General features: G+C 38.4%; 1 protein-coding gene across 9 annotated transcripts in view; it reads left to right on the top strand.

The window, feature by feature from the left end:
- The first annotated feature begins 8,083 nt into the window (after positions 1-8,083).
- The window catches only part of ZC3H11D (zinc finger CCCH-type containing 11D), a 44,407-nt gene continuing 35,504 nt past the window's right edge, over positions 8,084-16,986 (top strand). For 5 of the 9 annotated variants that reach the window (XM_017877132.1, XM_017877128.1, XM_017877129.1 and 2 more), the window contains exons 1-3: positions 8,881-9,193; positions 11,182-11,301; positions 11,637-11,757. In XM_017877132.1, coding sequence (XP_017732621.1) covers positions 9,140-9,193; positions 11,182-11,301; positions 11,637-11,757 — 295 coding nt within the window. In that variant the 5' untranslated portion in view covers positions 8,881-9,139. Of the gene's footprint in view, positions 8,101-8,205; positions 8,408-8,829; positions 9,194-10,564; positions 10,585-11,181; positions 11,302-11,636; positions 11,758-16,986 lie in introns of those variants that run through there. The other 4 variants (XM_017877133.1, XM_017877130.1, XM_017877131.1 and 1 more) reach the window with 3 other exon arrangements.

The following is a 16,986-nucleotide window of genomic DNA, read 5'->3' as shown; positions in this document are numbered from 1 at the left end:
CTATAATTCATTTTCATTTCTGAAAAGACTTATGCCACTTCTACAGTCTGTATCTGAAGTAACATCATCTTACAAAGTGAAACAACACTGTACAATATAAACATATTGCTGTGTGTGAGCTTAAGACTAATGCACTATTTCAAACAGGTAAACTAAGAAATTAGGCCCTTCTAGTATTGATTCAATACTTTCAAAATATAACCGTCTAGTAGGGATTCAATACTTTGAAAATACAACTGGTTTTCACTAACTTATGACGCTGGTATCAAAGGATATCAATTTAACCTAGGATAGTAGAGCCACAGAGTCCGGTCCAATAGCAGTGTGTGTGTATCTAAATTTATCAAAGATCCTATGGGGGGAAGATTACTCTGCCCCATGCAGCTCCTGATGAGTATAAACATTCCTTCCATAAAACCAATCATCTGCTCTTTGCTATTGACATGTCCAAAGGACAACACGAGAGACACTGAGGGGTACACAAAGTTCTCCTTTTCCACCTGTCATCAAAGACTTTAGACTATTACTGGAAAACAAGGTACGTGTATTAAAATAGTGAGTATCGATTGAGTGGCCCTCTACAATTTCTGGGTAGGGGAAATCAGTGAGATGACTAAGTTGATTTAAGATTTTATGGAGAAGAACTGACTTGAGAAATTAAAACATTCTAGAGATGATCCAGAGTGAACAGTCTGAGCAAAATATGAGGCAGGATTGTGGTTGATATGTTCACAGGATGAAATAGATGGCTAAAACAGAGAATTCACTTTGAGGAGGATGGAAGGTAGATTGAGCCTCATTAGTGGGAGGCCCTGAATTATAATTAAGAATGTGGATGCTATGCTATAAAGGATACTGTAAGCTGTTCTTAATGCAGAGAGGTAAGAGAAGGGGCTGCTTATTTTCCCTGGTGGAGAATACTGTTACAAACTACTCCCCTCCAACATACGAAGTTGAAAATCACAGTAGAGTGAAATACTAGAACAGATGATAATGTTTCATATGGATTACATTTGTTACAGCTAAAAGAAAAAAAAAAATTACTGCTACAAACATTGAGTAATAACTGTGGCATTTTGACGAGGAAAGAACACGGTGATGATCACTCCGAGTGGCAAGTAAGACCAATTAGGTGGTGCAATGAGCAGGACATGAAGTATTAACTATAACAACAGTGACAGTAATAGAAAGAATGAAAAGATCAGATGCTATAAGGTATAAAGCATCAAGGTGAATGGAAAACTGGCATGAAATGATTCCAGGGTTCATTCTTTAATTCAATAAATATTTATCCAATGCGTACCACGTGCCAGGTCCTAGAAGCTGGGACTAAAGATAACAGGGCAATCTTTGCCTTAAACAAGTTTTAGTCCAGAAGAAAAGCCAGTGCCAATTATGAAACTCAAGTGAGGTGGATTTCCAATGGACATGTTGGTTTTGTTTGAAATCAGCAAAGCTGGGAAGCACCCAACTAATCACTGGGTATTCTACTGATCAAAGACTACAACGTTTTATAGTACGATATGAAAAAAATTACCCAAATATAGGTTACTCACTAGCATTTACCGAGGGCACACTATGTGGAAAACACGTTGCTACAATAGAAAACCTTGAGATGAGAACACCAAAGTTAGAATAAATTAAGTAATTACTGGTAATATGAGGTCTGAACTTCAGTGACCTAATTAGGCTACTGTCAACACCGCCACTGGTTCGGACAGAACAGGTAAAGCAAGTCTTCTAATATCCACCCTTTCTTACTGCACTCTTGAAAAGCAGTAAAGCTTGGAATGTGGCAATTATCTGATTAGGGGTTTCCCCAAAAGATGCTAACCTGAAAAGAAAGGAACATGCTGTAGATGTGGGTTATCCATTTCCTCGCGAGGGCAAGTTTGAATCTCCTTATCAGGATAATCCTTTCGCAAATTCTCTCCCTTACGACTAAGAAAAGTACAAGAACCTGGAACAGCTCAGGGCGTACCGAACTCCCACCCCAAACCTACCCAGCGAAACCTACAGAGGCTCCTGGCCTGCAGGGCAGGTCTAACGCGCCCAGCCGCCCTCGCCGGGTTCGCACTGAGCCAGCGCCGCGGGGAGGAGCCCACGCGAGCCGCCCAGCCTGCCCGACGCTCCTCCGTACCTGATGCTCCCTTTTGGCGGAAGGCTCCTCTTTCACCTCCGTCACAAACACACACGGCATTTTCCGTTGCACGGAGCCCAAGCGCTTCATGATGAGCCCAACAAAGCGTGGAGAGAGCGCTTTCGAGCAGCGCCCAGTCCGGCCGGGGAGAAGCCCTGCAGCAGTCACCCGCGGGGTTCAGGCCACTCACACTCCGCGCCCAGCCACTGCGGCTGCGCCCCAACTACCAAACCCCAGCGAGGGGCGAGAACGCCCGTCCAGAAGCGGCTGCCTGGCCGCTGCGCCTTCTGGGAGTTGTAGTGCAGAAGCTGAGGTGCCTGGTGCGTTCCCACGTGCGTCCCCTGCCCCACCTCGGTTTTAACAACCGCGAAAACAGATACCTTTCCTAAACGTGTGTACTTAGCCACACCTAGTAACCGATGATTTTTTAGAAATTAAATAAGATCAAGTTATAAGCAATGAACATTTCAGATGTCGATTTAACGCAGTTCCAATGAAACCTACTGGCCTGTTATCTTTAGTTCGTGGGGAAGCACTGTAGAAGTTTAGAAACAGAGACATCCCCAGATTCCCAAGCAGAATGAAAACTGCCTTTCCAGTAAGATTGTCAGAAAACCCTATAATAAAACACACCTGGGACCAAAAAAAAAAAGTTACCGTTTGACCTACGCCTTATTGTGCAGCATAACATGGTCAAAATGGTTCTGATGTTCTTTCCAGAGTGAGTGCGAAATTTCAGCCTTAGACTAATCCAAAAGTGCAGGAATACCTACAACCAGATTTCATTCTCAAGTTTTCATAGGAATCTTGTTTAATTAAAGGTGAGTTCCAACAGCCCAAATGGCTTGAGTAATGGTAGTCAATCAGCTGCGAGCTAAAACAGCTTTAACTTACTGCTCAAAAGAATATTTTGAGGGTAAGTGATAAGATGGACAATGACTAAATAAAATAAATACTAAATATTTAGGAATAGTAGCCTTTCCATCTCATTGCATTTAGTAGTTCCTAGCCTGAAGTTGTAGGGGAATTTTGACTTACTGCCATCTTTATGGGCTTGGACTAGACCCAGCTCTCATTTCTTTGTCTTACCTGCATGTATTCAACTGTCCAGCATATTACTGACTTAGCCCTTGGAAAATTAAACTATATCTCACTTAGAGGTATCTAAATAGTAAGGGGATTCTCAAAGAATAAAACATCTCCTTTAAAAAGTTCACAATTATATTGAATACTGACAGTGAAAAAAATAAAATTTAAAAAAAAGTTCACAGTCTTTTATTGTTGGATTCAGAGGGGAGGGAGGAAGAAAGAGATTTGCCATTTCAAAGTGTTTATTTTCTACTATCTTTTCTCATAGGAAAACACAAAAGTTCTCCCACATCACACCCCACCCACATTTATCAAAAAAGAAAAAACCTGATGTTGGCTGTGTGCTGTTGGAAACAGAAACTTTTTAGCATTTTATAGTCGAGTGCCAGTGACTTCTTGGTCCCTTCAAAGGCATTCTAAAAAGCGGCTTATTTCATGAATCCCAAAGATACAACAACTTTCACAACTATCAACTGTCACCTCCCAAACTGCCACAGAACCTTTTAGGTCCAACGTTCTGTCATTTGTGGGAAATACTCATCTTCTAAAACACACTCTACTTATTCTTTGAATAGTAGTTGCAAAGCTAGTCATCTCTCAGGAAGCACTTTCTATTTCCAAAACTTTGGTTTCATCAGTACCTGGAGCAAAGCTTCTGGCAGAAACACAAATCCTCATCAGGAGAGAGGCACAGGATCAATTCACGGTTATAAACTGGACTCCTGCTCTGATGGGTAGCAGCCATCAACTTTGCCCAATTCTCCTAAGTCTGAAGGGTCATCAAGGAGTTACTACCAGCTACTGTACCTAAAATGGTGTCACAGGATTACAAAACAGAAGAAAGTCTTTCTTCTCTGACTACTACGTTAGGTGCTCTAGTAAACACCAAAGAGGAAAGATACTCAGTGTGAGCCTGCTTTGACTGACACAAAATACTTACAGAATTTTCAGTCCTATTCCCAGCCCTGGAGACAAATTTGCCATCAGTCTTCATCACAGGAATAATCATCCTCATAGGGTAGTACTAGCTTTTTTTTTTTTTTTTAATGGAGTCTCATTCTATCACCCTAGCTGGAGTGCAGTGGCGCAATCTCGGCTCACTGCAACCTCCACCTCCCCGGTCCAAGCGATTCTCCTGCCTCGGCCTCCTGAGTATCTGGGATTACAGGCGTGTGCCACCACGCCCGGCTAATTTTTGTATTTTTTTTAGTAGAGATGGGGTTTCACCATGTTGGTCAGGCTGGTCTTGAACTCCTAAACTCGTGATCCTCCCGCCTCTGCCTCCCAAAGTGCTGGGATTACAGGCATGAGCCACCACGCCTGGCCGTGATAGTTTTTTTTTTTTTTTTTTTTTTTTTTAAGACTAGAATGAAATTCACAACAGTAAAGAATAGAACTGAAAGAAAAATAAGGAAAAGAAAAAAAGGACGTGAGGGAGAAGGAAAAGCAAAAGGAGCTTGAAAATGGTAGAGAAGGTAAGACTCCAGGAATTCAAAGACTACCAAAATGTACAGATCTATTTAATGTGCCTCTGCATGACAAAAAAAAAAAAAAAAAAAAAAAATCCCCCATATGAGTTTGACCTATTTTTGCCATGTCTACTGGAATATAGCTGTATGCACCTAACTTCAAAAAGTAAACGCTTTTTTTCAGACTTTCTCCTTTGTAAAACAGTAATTCTCACAATGGCTTTAATCATGATGTTACAGGTAATATGCAATAATGGTGTTTGGTAAGAATATTTGAAAACAGTCCAATGAAGTTACAAGTTTGTAGGTGTAGACAGTGTTTGTCTGGAGGCAAAACCCACTTAAAGTATTTCTTAGGGGTGTTTCTCCCAGTGGCTTAAGTACTTCATGGGTGTTTTGTTGTAGAGTTAGAAGATAGGGCAAAACAAAATGTAGTTATATTTTTCTATGTATCTTTGCCACGGTCTTCAAGGGTTAGGGAAATCTTTATTCTCTACTTCATTTACAACTCTCATACTATCTCATTTTAAAATTATGTTCAATTTACATTTAAAACTTTTTTCTAAATTTTAGTTTATTTTACATATCAGATTTTGTCTTAAAGCATTGTCTTCAAAAAGTTCATAGCAGCTTAGCTTGTTTTACGTTACCAAAGTGGGAATTCATATTTGTCTCAGTCTTTTAAATTTCTAATTTAACATACATGACAATTTAAAAATACATTTTTATCTAGCCTAATCTGTGATTGTCATGGCACCTTTTATGTTATTTATTGATATGGTTTGGCTGTGTCCTCACCAAAATCTCAACTTGAATCGTATACCTCAGAATTCCTATGTGCTGTGGGAGGGACCCACGGGGAGGTAATTGAATCATGGGGTGGGTCTTTCCCATGCTAATCTCATGATAGTGAGTAAGTCTCACGAGATCTGATGGTTTTATCATGGGTTTCCACTTTCCTTTCTTCCTCATTTTCTCTTGCTGCCACCATGTAGGAAGTGTTTTTACCTCCTGCCATGATTCTGAGGTCTCTCCAGTCAGGTGGAACTGTAAGTCCAATTAAACCTCTTTTTCTTCCCAGTCTCGAGTATGTCTTTATCAGCAGCATGAAAGCAAACTAATACAGTATATTGGTACTAGTAGAGTGGGGTATTGCTGAAAAGATACCCAAAAATGTGGAAGTGACTTCGGAAATGGGAAACAGGCAGAGGTTGGAACAGTTTGCTGGGCCTAGAAGACAGAGGAAAATGTGAGAAAGTTTGAACTTCCTAGAGACTTGTTGAATGGCTTTGACAAAAGTGCTGATAGTGATCTGAACAATAAGGTCCAGGCTGAGGTGGTCTCAGATGGAGATGAGGAACTTGTTGGGAACTGGAGCAAAGGTGACTCTTGTTATGTTTTAGCAAAGAGACTGGCAGCATTTTGCCCCTGCCCCAGAGATTTGTGGAACTTTGAACTTGAGAGAGATGATTTCAGGTATCTGGTGGAAGAAATTTCTAAGCAGCAAAGCATTCGAAAGGTGACTTGGATGCTGTTAAAATCATTCCATTTTAAAAGAGAAACAGAGCATAAAAGTTCAGAAATTTGCAGCCTGATGATGTAGTGGAAAAGAAAACCCATTTTTTAAGGAGAAATTCAAGCCAGCTGCAGAAATTTGCGTAAGTAGCAAGGAGCCTAATGTTAATCCCCAAGACCATGGGGAAAATGTCTCCAGGGTATTTCAGAGACCTTCACAGCAGCACCTCACATCACAGACNAGGTCCAGGCTGAGGTGGTCTCAGATGGAGATGAGGAACTTGTTGGGAACTGGAGCAAAGGTGACTCTTGTTATGTTTTAGCAAAGAGACTGGCAGCATTTTGCCCCTGCCCCAGAGATTTGTGGAACTTTGAACTTGAGAGAGATGATTTCAGGTATCTGGTGGAAGAAATTTCTAAGCAGCAAAGCATTCGAAAGGTGACTTGGATGCTGTTAAAATCATTCCATTTTAAAAGAGAAACAGAGCATAAAAGTTCAGAAATTTGCAGCCTGATGATGTAGTGGAAAAGAAAACCCATTTTTTAAGGAGAAATTCAAGCCAGCTGCAGAAATTTGCGTAAGTAGCAAGGAGCCTAATGTTAATCCCCAAGACCATGGGGAAAATGTCTCCAGGGTATTTCAGAGACCTTCACAGCAGCACCTCACATCACAGACCCAGAGACCCAGGAGGAAAAAGTAGTTTTATGGGCCAGGCCCATGGTCCCCGTGCTGTCTGTAGCTTAGGGACTTGATATCCTGTGTCTCAGCCAATCTAGCCATGGCTGAAAGGGGTCAACATAGAGCTCGAGCTGTGGCTTCAGAAGGTGCAAGCCCTAAGCTGGCAGCTTCCACGTGGTGTTGAGCCTGCAGGAGCACAGAAGGCAAGAATTGAGGTTTGGGAACCTCCACCTAGATTTCAGAAGATGTATGGAAACACCCGGATGCTCAGGCAAGTTTGCTGCAGAGGTGGGGACCTCATGGAGAACCCCTGCTAAGGCAGTGTGGAAGGGAAATGTGGGCTGGAGCCCCGACACAGAGTCGCTACTGGGGCACTGCTTAGTGGAGCTGTAAGAAGAGGGTCACCATCCTTCAAACCCCAGAATGGTAGCTCCACTGACAGCTTGTGCCAAAAACCTGGAAAAGCCACAGACACTTAATGCCAGCCTGTGAAAGCAGCCAGGACGGAGGCTGTACCCTGCAAAGCCACAGGGGCAGAGCTGCCCAAGACCATGGGAACCCACCTTTTGTATCCACATGACCTGGATGTGCGACCTGGAATCGAAGGAGATCATTTTGGAGGTTTAAAATTTGACTGCCCTGCTGGATTTTGGACATGCATGGAGCCTGTAACTCCTTTGTTTTTTTATTTATCCCACTTGGAGTAGCTTTGCCCAATACCTGTACCCCCATTGTATCTAGGAAGTAACTAACTTGTTTTTGATTTTACAGACTCATAGGTGGAAGGGATTTGCCTTGTTTCAGATGAGACTCTGGACTGTGGACTTTTGGATTAATGCTGAAATGAGTTAAGACTTTGGGGTCCTGTTGGGAAGGCATGATTGGTTTTGAAATGTGAGGACTTGAAGTTTGGAGAGGCCAGTGGTGGAATGATGTGGTTTGGCTCTGTCTCCACCCAAATATCAACTTAAATTGTATCTCCCAGAATTCCCACATGTTGTGGGAGGGAGACAGGGGGAGGTAATTGAATCATGGGGATGGGTCTTTCCCATGCTAATCTCATGATAGTGAATAAGTCTCATGAGATCTGATGGGATTATCAGGGATTTCTGCCTTTGCTTTCTCCTTATTTTCTCTTGCCACCCCAGTGAAAGAAGTGCCTTTCACCTCCTGCCATGATTCTGAGGCCTCCCCAGCCATGTGGAACTGTAAGTCCAATTAAACCTCTTTTCTTCCCAGTTGGTTATGTTTTATCAGCAGCATGAAAATGGACTGATACATTTATGATGAATATTTTTATTAATTTCTGCTAGGTTTTAATTCTTTGATTAAAGATACTAAGAGGAACATATCAATAACTGCTGATTGAAATGTTTCATTCTGGGAATCAGAGCATTTCACTTGTTTTCAACAAATTCTCAAAACCTTCAAGCACTCTGGAATCTTTCTGCTATAGGAAGAAGATATTTCTCTTTTATGATGGATGAAAATAAATGGAATCTGGCTACAAGATGAGTAAGTAGCCCAATATATTTTCAGGTAGTTATTAATATATCACAATTTGAATATGATTTTTCCCAAATCAATGGATAGCAGAGAGTACATATTGAAATAATTGTTTTTATTATCTTAGAATATGAGTATCTCATTTACCTATGTCAAATTTTAGTGTTATTACCAAACCCTCTATAGAAACGAAGATTTAGAAATAGTTGTTTACTTGTGAAATACTTATCACTTTCTATTATAAAAGTATAAACTAGTTTATAGTCCATATTCAACTAGAACATTGAAAGATTAAAATATGCTATTTTATTTTTGCTAGTCCTTTTTAGTTAATATGCTAAAACTGAGTAAGAAAACTACAGTTCACCTGAGTGAACATTGACCTACAGTTATATGTGAGGTCATTTATGATGAGCAAACAATGGATTAGGTAACAATGAGGAAAATTCTAGAAGTTTGAGTTTGTGTGCTTACTAGCAACCACTTTCAACACTTCTGCAAGGCTAGAGAAGGTATCTTCTAATTTAAATTTGTTTAAGAATTATCTATTGTGTAATATACTGGCAACAGGAGGTCAGTTTTAAAGGAATACTTTAAAGCCTGAAAGACTGTGGAAAAGAAATTATTTTCCCCTTTACATACTGATAGTTTTGTATTTGCATTCCTGCAATTCATATATATTTTCAAAACAAAAAAAAAAAAAAACAAACAAACATTGGATTAGCAGCAAGAGAGTTGAAAATGGCAGAAGTTGGGAATGACTGCTATTTCTTTTTTAATTCCACATGCATAAAGGTAAATATTGTACAACTGACAGTACTTCACATGCTTAATTTGAGTAGAATGAAGGAAGATATGGCAATAACTTGCATTGCTGAGCCAAAATTTACTATTTTCTTGCAAGATATCTTATATATGTAAAATCTGGAGTAAAAGCCTAGCATGTATTTTTGACATACTGAATTTCTCTGAAGAAATCTGAGATAATTTGAAATTATTATTTGTTTGAAACTACTCTTATATATGCCAGTTACATGCCTATAGCTTTTGAATCTTCATGTGGCACTTTTGCCTATGTTATGGCACCTTGAGACATTAAATTCCTAATATTGAAACGTTATATGTTACAAGATATTGTTTTAATTAATATGATTCCAGTCATTATAAATTCAAATAGTTGAATTCAGGTAACTGTCAAACTTACTGTAATAAATCTGTTTTCTTATTTGAAATTTATTTACCCAATTACTGAATTTTCCTCTGTCAAAAGTCTAAGTAACAATAAATATTTAAATATCATAAAAAAGAAAATAATTAATATAAACAAATTGGCCACATAAAGTTTATAAAGTTAAATGGGAAAAACTGATAATTCCTCCAATGTATTAGGATGAATGTATCTTAATAAAACCAGATAAAGGTAGAAACTCAATATTTGGAGCTTCGTGCTCATGCAAGAAATAATCCAGCGAAAAATATGTTATGTCTGGTTTAAAGTGTTTCCTCTCTATTAGGAAACCTGAATGGACTCAACCTCTCTGACCACAGAAATTAGATTCATTTATGTTACCTGTTAAATTAAACGCTAGGATAATAAAGAATAATAACAGATTTCATGTCCCAGGTAGGCAGAGTGTTTTGTCTATTTCACTGCTGTATCCTCAAGTACTTAGTACAGTGACTAATGAGTAAGTTACCAGTAAATAATTAAATGAATAAATAATAATAATAGCTCACAATACCTTGTATCACATCATTTTTGCAGCTAATCTGTGAGGAAAGTATTTTTTATTTCCTGTACACAGATGAGAAAACTAAAGCACAGAGAGGATGAGTTAAGTATTAACTTTGTGACGATGGGCAAGTAGTGGAGCCCAGGCTTTGAAATACCAGTTTATTGACTTGAAAACCCCTGCCCACAAACCCATGCTGTGAGAGTACATGTATCTACTTTAACAAGGGAGAGAGAGTGAAGATGGAAGTAGGAGAGAGATAAAAGATAACGAACAACCATGGAACATGTGTCAAAAGAGAGAAGAATGTTACCACCTCTCTTCCCACACAACAGGGGCTTGTGGTTTTTACCAACTGTGTGTTTGCGTTTAAAAGAACATAGAATTTTTAAAAAGTAATAGCAGCCCATTGAAACAATACACATCTACTTTTGTTGGCATATAAAGAAGTCAGTGAGTATATGTATAGGCAATTGTTTATCTTTCTAAGCTAAAGGCACAAAGCACATATATTTAATGTAGTACATCATAATATAATAATTAAAATTCCACAATAACTTAAATTTTAAGTTCCATAAAAACTTAACAGTATCTCCACAGGCTGAGAAAACAGATGATCTAATAAAAGGATTGATTAATATAAATCATTTTCACAATTAGAATATAGGTAGGGATTCTTAAAAGTTTCATCTGGCTTTCTTCAGAACGAGAAATTAAGTTGTTCTGTCACTGAATTGTGATCAAAGTGTCACTGGATTCTTATATCTCTATTCTTAGTGAACCATATGGATTAACGAATAACAAAAAGTAGCGTTTTATCAGTGATTTGCGGCATGTTGTACTATTTAATCATTAGATTATCTTGTTGCTTTCTCACCGAAGTTAGACTAACTTGCTAAAATTTAGACTTATGGTCTAAAATTAATAGTGTATATCTTTGTGATTCTAATTTAATCTACTCGTATTTTCTTTAACAAATTAGCGACCTATTGTTGTTAAACACTAATGTCAACATATTGAGCTTTCTACACTGTTTACTTTTTCTTTTAGGGTTCCCAGTGCCAATTCCGACACTGTGAAGAGGCCCTTGGCAGTGACACTGTGTGCTCATTATGGAGAGAGAGGAAATGTTTAGATCCACTTTGCAGATTTAGACACATGGAAATGCAGGTAGAATTACTTAGCATCATCATTTTGTTAAAAGCATTTCCCTTCAGTAATGCTGAATTATACTTTTACAAAACAATAGGGAAGAAATCATTCTTCCTTCTATTTGATTTTAGAAATTTTGCAATTTTTTCAACTTAATGGAGGAACACGTTTTAGAAATACCCATTGCAGCTTTTGAAAAGCAGGGCTTAGAAACACTGAAAACTGGAAAACACACATGATCCTAAATCAGTTAACTAACCGTTTTTGTGTCATTGTGCTGTATTGTACCACATTGTATTTGTTGTAAATATGGCATCTAATCATTACATTTCCCCCAATCTCATTTTATCTAGCAAAACTGCAGCATTTCATGCTTCTGGGAAACTCGGCCTCTTGGTTGTGTGAAGATCAGCTGTATCTTTTATCACAGCAAACCTCGAAATATCAATGGATTATTTTTGCCACCAAGTAGCAGTGAGTACATTTTTTGAATAACATGGACACACCATATTCTAATCTTATTTTGGAGTAGCAGCATAGAATGACACATTAAAAAAGTATGACAAGGTGAGCAATGCAATTTAATAGCCAATGGGTAATTTGGAATGATTCTACATGAGATGAGAGAAAGCTCAGAATGAGCCATTAAGTAACTAACAAGATGAAGTGAACAAAGAGCAAGTTAACTTTATGTGTATCTAAAATGGATTTTATTCATATGAAAAGTAAGACAGCTACTGACCTCACTAAATAGAAGGAGGCTGTGTCTTAGCAAAGTATCACACAACTGAAGCCAAGATTAGAGGTCTTGCCTTCCCTGGTGGTCTCTGTGAATGTGCAGAAAGCTATCTCATAGGTGGAGAGAGCAAGAGAATGATCTGGGTTACACACTTTTGCTTCTAGCAGAACAGCTGTTTCTGATGGTTCTTTCTAACACTAATTGTGGAGAAAATGCAATGCCATTGCTACAAAAGCCGTGGCACAATTCAGTCTAACTAAATGGTACTGAGACTCTACCATGTGATGTACTTTATATTCGGTTCTGGGAAATGGATACAGAAGACACCACAGTGTAAACCAGTGAATGGTAATAACCTTGCTGAAGAAGTTGGGGCTATTAGGTTTCCCTGATGCTTGTAACTACTCTACTTTCCTTCTATGGCCACCAAGTTTTTCTGATGGAATGGTTTTTTGTTTGTTTGTTGTTTGTTTTTTGAGGCAGAGTCTCGCTCTGTCGCCCAGGCTGGAGTGCAGTGGTACGATCTCAGCTCATGGCAGCCCCTGCCTCCCGGGTTCAAGCAATTATCCTGCCTCGGCCTCCTGAGTAGCTGGGATTACAGGAATGCGCTGCCACACCCGGCTAATTTTTGTGTTTGCAGAAAAATATACAACCATGCTGGTTGGGTTAAATTCATGGTTACAAACCTCAAATGAGCCCTTACTGCTGACTGCCAATAACACCACATGGTACTCCCCCAGTTCATTCCTATTCTCGCAGACTGCTTTTTATACTTCCTTTCCTCTCCTTAAACCTCCATTGCCTCTTCCTCTCTGATGATGACCTTATGTCTTACAAACTGAGAAACTTTTAATAAGAAGATAACTTCTGCAGATTTCTGTCACTACATCTACCCACCTAGTAGCATCAGTACTCACTTCTTCCCTGCTCTTACCATGAATCATCCATACTCCTATCTAAGCCTATCCTTCCACTTGGTAAGTAGATATTGCCTTCTCTTTTCTACTCTAAGACATTGATCTAACGATTCATTCCCCTCTTTTTCTACGTAAGCATTATTCACTCTTACTGAATCATTCCTATCACCATGCAAACATGTATTTATTTAATTATTTAAGGAATTCTCCATTTTGATCTATTCTCACACGAGCTACCACCCCGTGTTTTTTCCCATTGCAATAGTTGTCCTCAAAGTGATTATTTATTATTGTGGTCACCAAATCCTCCCCCAATTCTTTCTTAATCCCATGCAAATCAGGCTTATTCACTCCTTTCAACTGTCATATACACATTATTAAATCCAGTGGCCAATTCCCAGTCCTTATATAACTTGAACCATGAGCAGGATTTGACACATTTAATCACCCCTTCCTTCTTGACATAATTTTCCTATCCAGCTTGCAGGACACATTCTCTTCATTTTTCTTTCTTTTTTTTCTTTAACTTTTATTTTAGGTTCTGGGGTACACGTGCAGGATTGCTATATAGGTAAACTGTGTGTCATGGGGATTTGGTGTACAGACAATTTCATCACCTGGATAATAAGTGTAGTACCTGATAAGTATTTTTTTTCTGATCCTCTCCCTCCTACCAGCCTCCACCCTCAATTAGGCCCCAGTATCCGTTGTCCCTTTCTTTGGATTCATGTGCTATCATTTAACTCCCACTTATAAGTAAGAACATATGGCATTTGGATTTTGTTCCTGCATTAGTTTGCTAAGGATGATGGTCTCCAGCTCATCAATGTTCTTGCAAAGGACATGATCTCATTCTTTTTTATGGCTGTGTAGTAATCCATGGCATATATATACCACATTTTCTTTATTTAATCTACCATTGATGGGCATTTAGGTTGATTCCATGTCTTTGCTATTGTGAATAGTGCTCTGATGAACATACACATACGTGTGTCTTTATAGTAGAATGATTTATATTCCTGTGTGTATATACCCAATAATAGGATTGCTGGGTCAAATGGTAATTCTCTTCTAAGTTCTTCAAATAATTGCTACATTGCTTTGCACAGTGGCTGGACCAATTTACATTCCTACCAGCAGTATATAAGTGTTCCCTTTTCTCTGTAACCTCACCAGCATCTGTTATTTTTTGACTTTTTAATAAATAGCCATTCTTATTGTTATGAGGTAGTAACTCATTATGGTTTTGATTTATGTTTCTGTAATGATTAGTGATGTTGAGCATTTTTTCATATGCTTTTGGCCACATTTATGTCTTCTTTTGAAAAGTGTTCATGGTCTTTGCCCACTTTTTAATGAAGTTGTTAGTTTTTTGCTTGTTAAGTCCCTTATAAATTCTGGATATTAGACCTTTGTTGGATACATAGTTTGCAAATATTTTCTCTCAATCTGTAGGTTGTCTGCTTACTCTGTTGGTAGTTTCTTTTGCTGTGCAGAGCTCTTTAGTTTAATTAAATCCTTTTTGTTAACTTTTTTGTTGCAATTGCTTTTGGCATCTTTGTCATGAAATCTTTGCCATGTCCTATGTCCAGAATGGTATTTCCTAGGCTGTCTTCCAGGGTTTTTATAGTTTTAGGTTTTACATTTAAGTCTTTTTAAAATTTTAAAAAAATTTTATTTATTTATTTATTTGTTTATTTATTTACTTATTTTTGAGATGGAGTCTCACTCTGTTGCCAGACTGGAGTGCAATGGTGAGATCTCGGCCCACTACAACCTCTGCCTCCTAGGTTCAAGTGATTCCCCTGCCCCAGCTTCCCAGGTAGCTGAGACTACAGGCGGGGGCGTGCCAGCATGCCTGGCTAATTTTTTTTTTTTTAGTAGAGACGGGGTTTCACTATGTTGACCAGGACGGTCTCAATCTTCTGACCTTGTGATCCGCCCACCTCAACTTCCCAAAGTGCTAGGATTGCAGGCATAAGTCACTGCACTTGGACTACATTGAAGTCTTTAATCCATCTTGAAGTTAATTTTTGTATGTGATATAAGGTAGGGTTTCAGTTTCCATTTTCTATACATGGCAAGCCAGTTATCCCAGCATCATTTATTGAGTGGGGAGTCCTCTCCTTGTTTCTTATTTTTGTCACCTTTGTCAAAGATTAGATGGTTGTAGGCATGAGGCATTATTTCTACACTTTCTATTCTATTCCATTGGTCTATGTGTCTTTTTTTGTGCCATTATCATGCCGTTTTGGTTACCGTAGCCCTGTAGTATAGTTTGAAGTTCGGTAACATGATGCCTCCTTTTTTGTTCTTTTTGCTTTAAGATTGCCTTAGCTCTTTGGGCTCCTTTTGGGTTTCATATTAAGTTTAAAATATATTTTTCTAATTCTGTGAAGAATACCATTGGTAGTTTAATAGAAATAGCATCGAATCTGTGAATTTCTTTGGGCATCATTGCCATTTTAATGCTGTTGATTATTCCTATCCATGAGCATGGAATGTTTTTCCATTTGTTTGCATCATCTCTGCTTTCTTTGGGCAGTGTTTTGTAATTCTCATTGTAGAGATCTTTCACCTCTCTGGTTAGCTGTACCCCTAGGTATATTATTCTTTTTGTGGCAGTTATTAATGGAATTGCATTCCTGATTTGACTCTTGGCTTGGATGTTGTTGGTGTATAGGAATGCTATTGATATTTATATGTTAATTTTGTATCCTAAATTTTTGCTGAAGTTGCTTATCAGATCAAAGAACTTTTGGGCAGAAACTATGAGATTTTCTAGATATAGAATTATGTCATCTGCAAACAGGGATAATTTGACTTCCTCGATTCCTATTTGGATGCCTTTTATTTCTTTCTCTTGCCTGGTTGCTCTGGCCAGGACTTTGAATACTATGTTGAATAGGAGTGGTGAGAGAGTATATACTTGTCTTCTTCCATTTTTTCAAGGTGGAATGCTTCCAGTTTTTGCTTATTCAGTCTGTATAAGCTGTGGGTTTTATATAGATGGCTCTTACTATTTTGAAGTATGTTTATTCAATTCCTAGCATACTGAGGGTTTTTAACATGAAGGGATGTTGAATTTTATTAAAAGCCTTTTCTGCATCTATTGAGATAATCATTTCTCAATACGGTTTTTATTTTTAGTTCTGTTTATGTAATCAGTCACATTTATTGATTTGTGTTTGTTCAACCAACCTCGAATCCCAGGGATATGGCATACTTCATCATGATGGATCAGCTTTTTGATGTGCTGCTGAATTTGATTTGCTAGTATTTTGTTGAGGATTTTGGCAACTGTGTTCATTGAGAATATTGGCATGATTTTTTGTTGTTGTTGTTTTGTTTCTGCCATGTTTTGGTATCAGAATGATGCTGGCCTCATAGAATGAGTTAGGGAGGAGTCCCTTATCCTCAATTTTTTGAAATAGTCTCAGTAGGAATGGCACCAGCTCTTCTTTATAAATCTGATATAACTCGGCTATGAATCTGTCTGGCCCTGGGTTTTTTTTTTTTTTTTTTTTTTTTGGTTGGTAGGCTTTTTCTTACTTATACATTTATAGAACTCAGTATTGGTCTCTTCAGGGTTTCAGTTTCTTCCTTATTCAGTCTTGGGAGGTTGCATGTGTTTAGGAATATATTCATTTCTTCTAAATTTTCTTCCCATAGAGGTGTTTATAGTAGTGTCTGATAGGTTTTTGTATTTCTGTGGTGTCAGTGGTAATGTTCCCTTTGTCTTTTTTTTTTTTTCTTGGCTTACTGCAACCTCTGTCTCCAGGGTTCAAGTGATTCTCCTGCTTCAGCCTCCCAAGTAGATGGGATAACAGGCATGTACCACCAAGCCTAATTTTTGTATTTTTAGCAGAGACTGGGTTTTGCCATGTTGGCCAGGATGGTCTTGAACTCCTGGCCTGAAGTGATCTGCCTGCCTTGGCCTCCCAAAGTGCTGGGATTATAGGCATGAGCCACTGAACCTGGCCTCCCTTTGTCATTTCTAATTGTGTTTACTTGGATCTTCTCTTTTTTTTTTTTTTTTTTTTTTTT

Source organism: Rhinopithecus bieti, unplaced genomic scaffold (assembly GCF_001698545.2).
Source record: "Rhinopithecus bieti isolate Rb0 unplaced genomic scaffold, ASM169854v2 scaffold_10271, whole genome shotgun sequence".
NCBI classification, from domain to species: domain Eukaryota; kingdom Metazoa; phylum Chordata; class Mammalia; order Primates; family Cercopithecidae; genus Rhinopithecus; species Rhinopithecus bieti.
The sequence above is the reverse complement of the archived record's forward strand: the minus strand, read 5'-3'. Positions and strand labels throughout refer to the sequence as shown.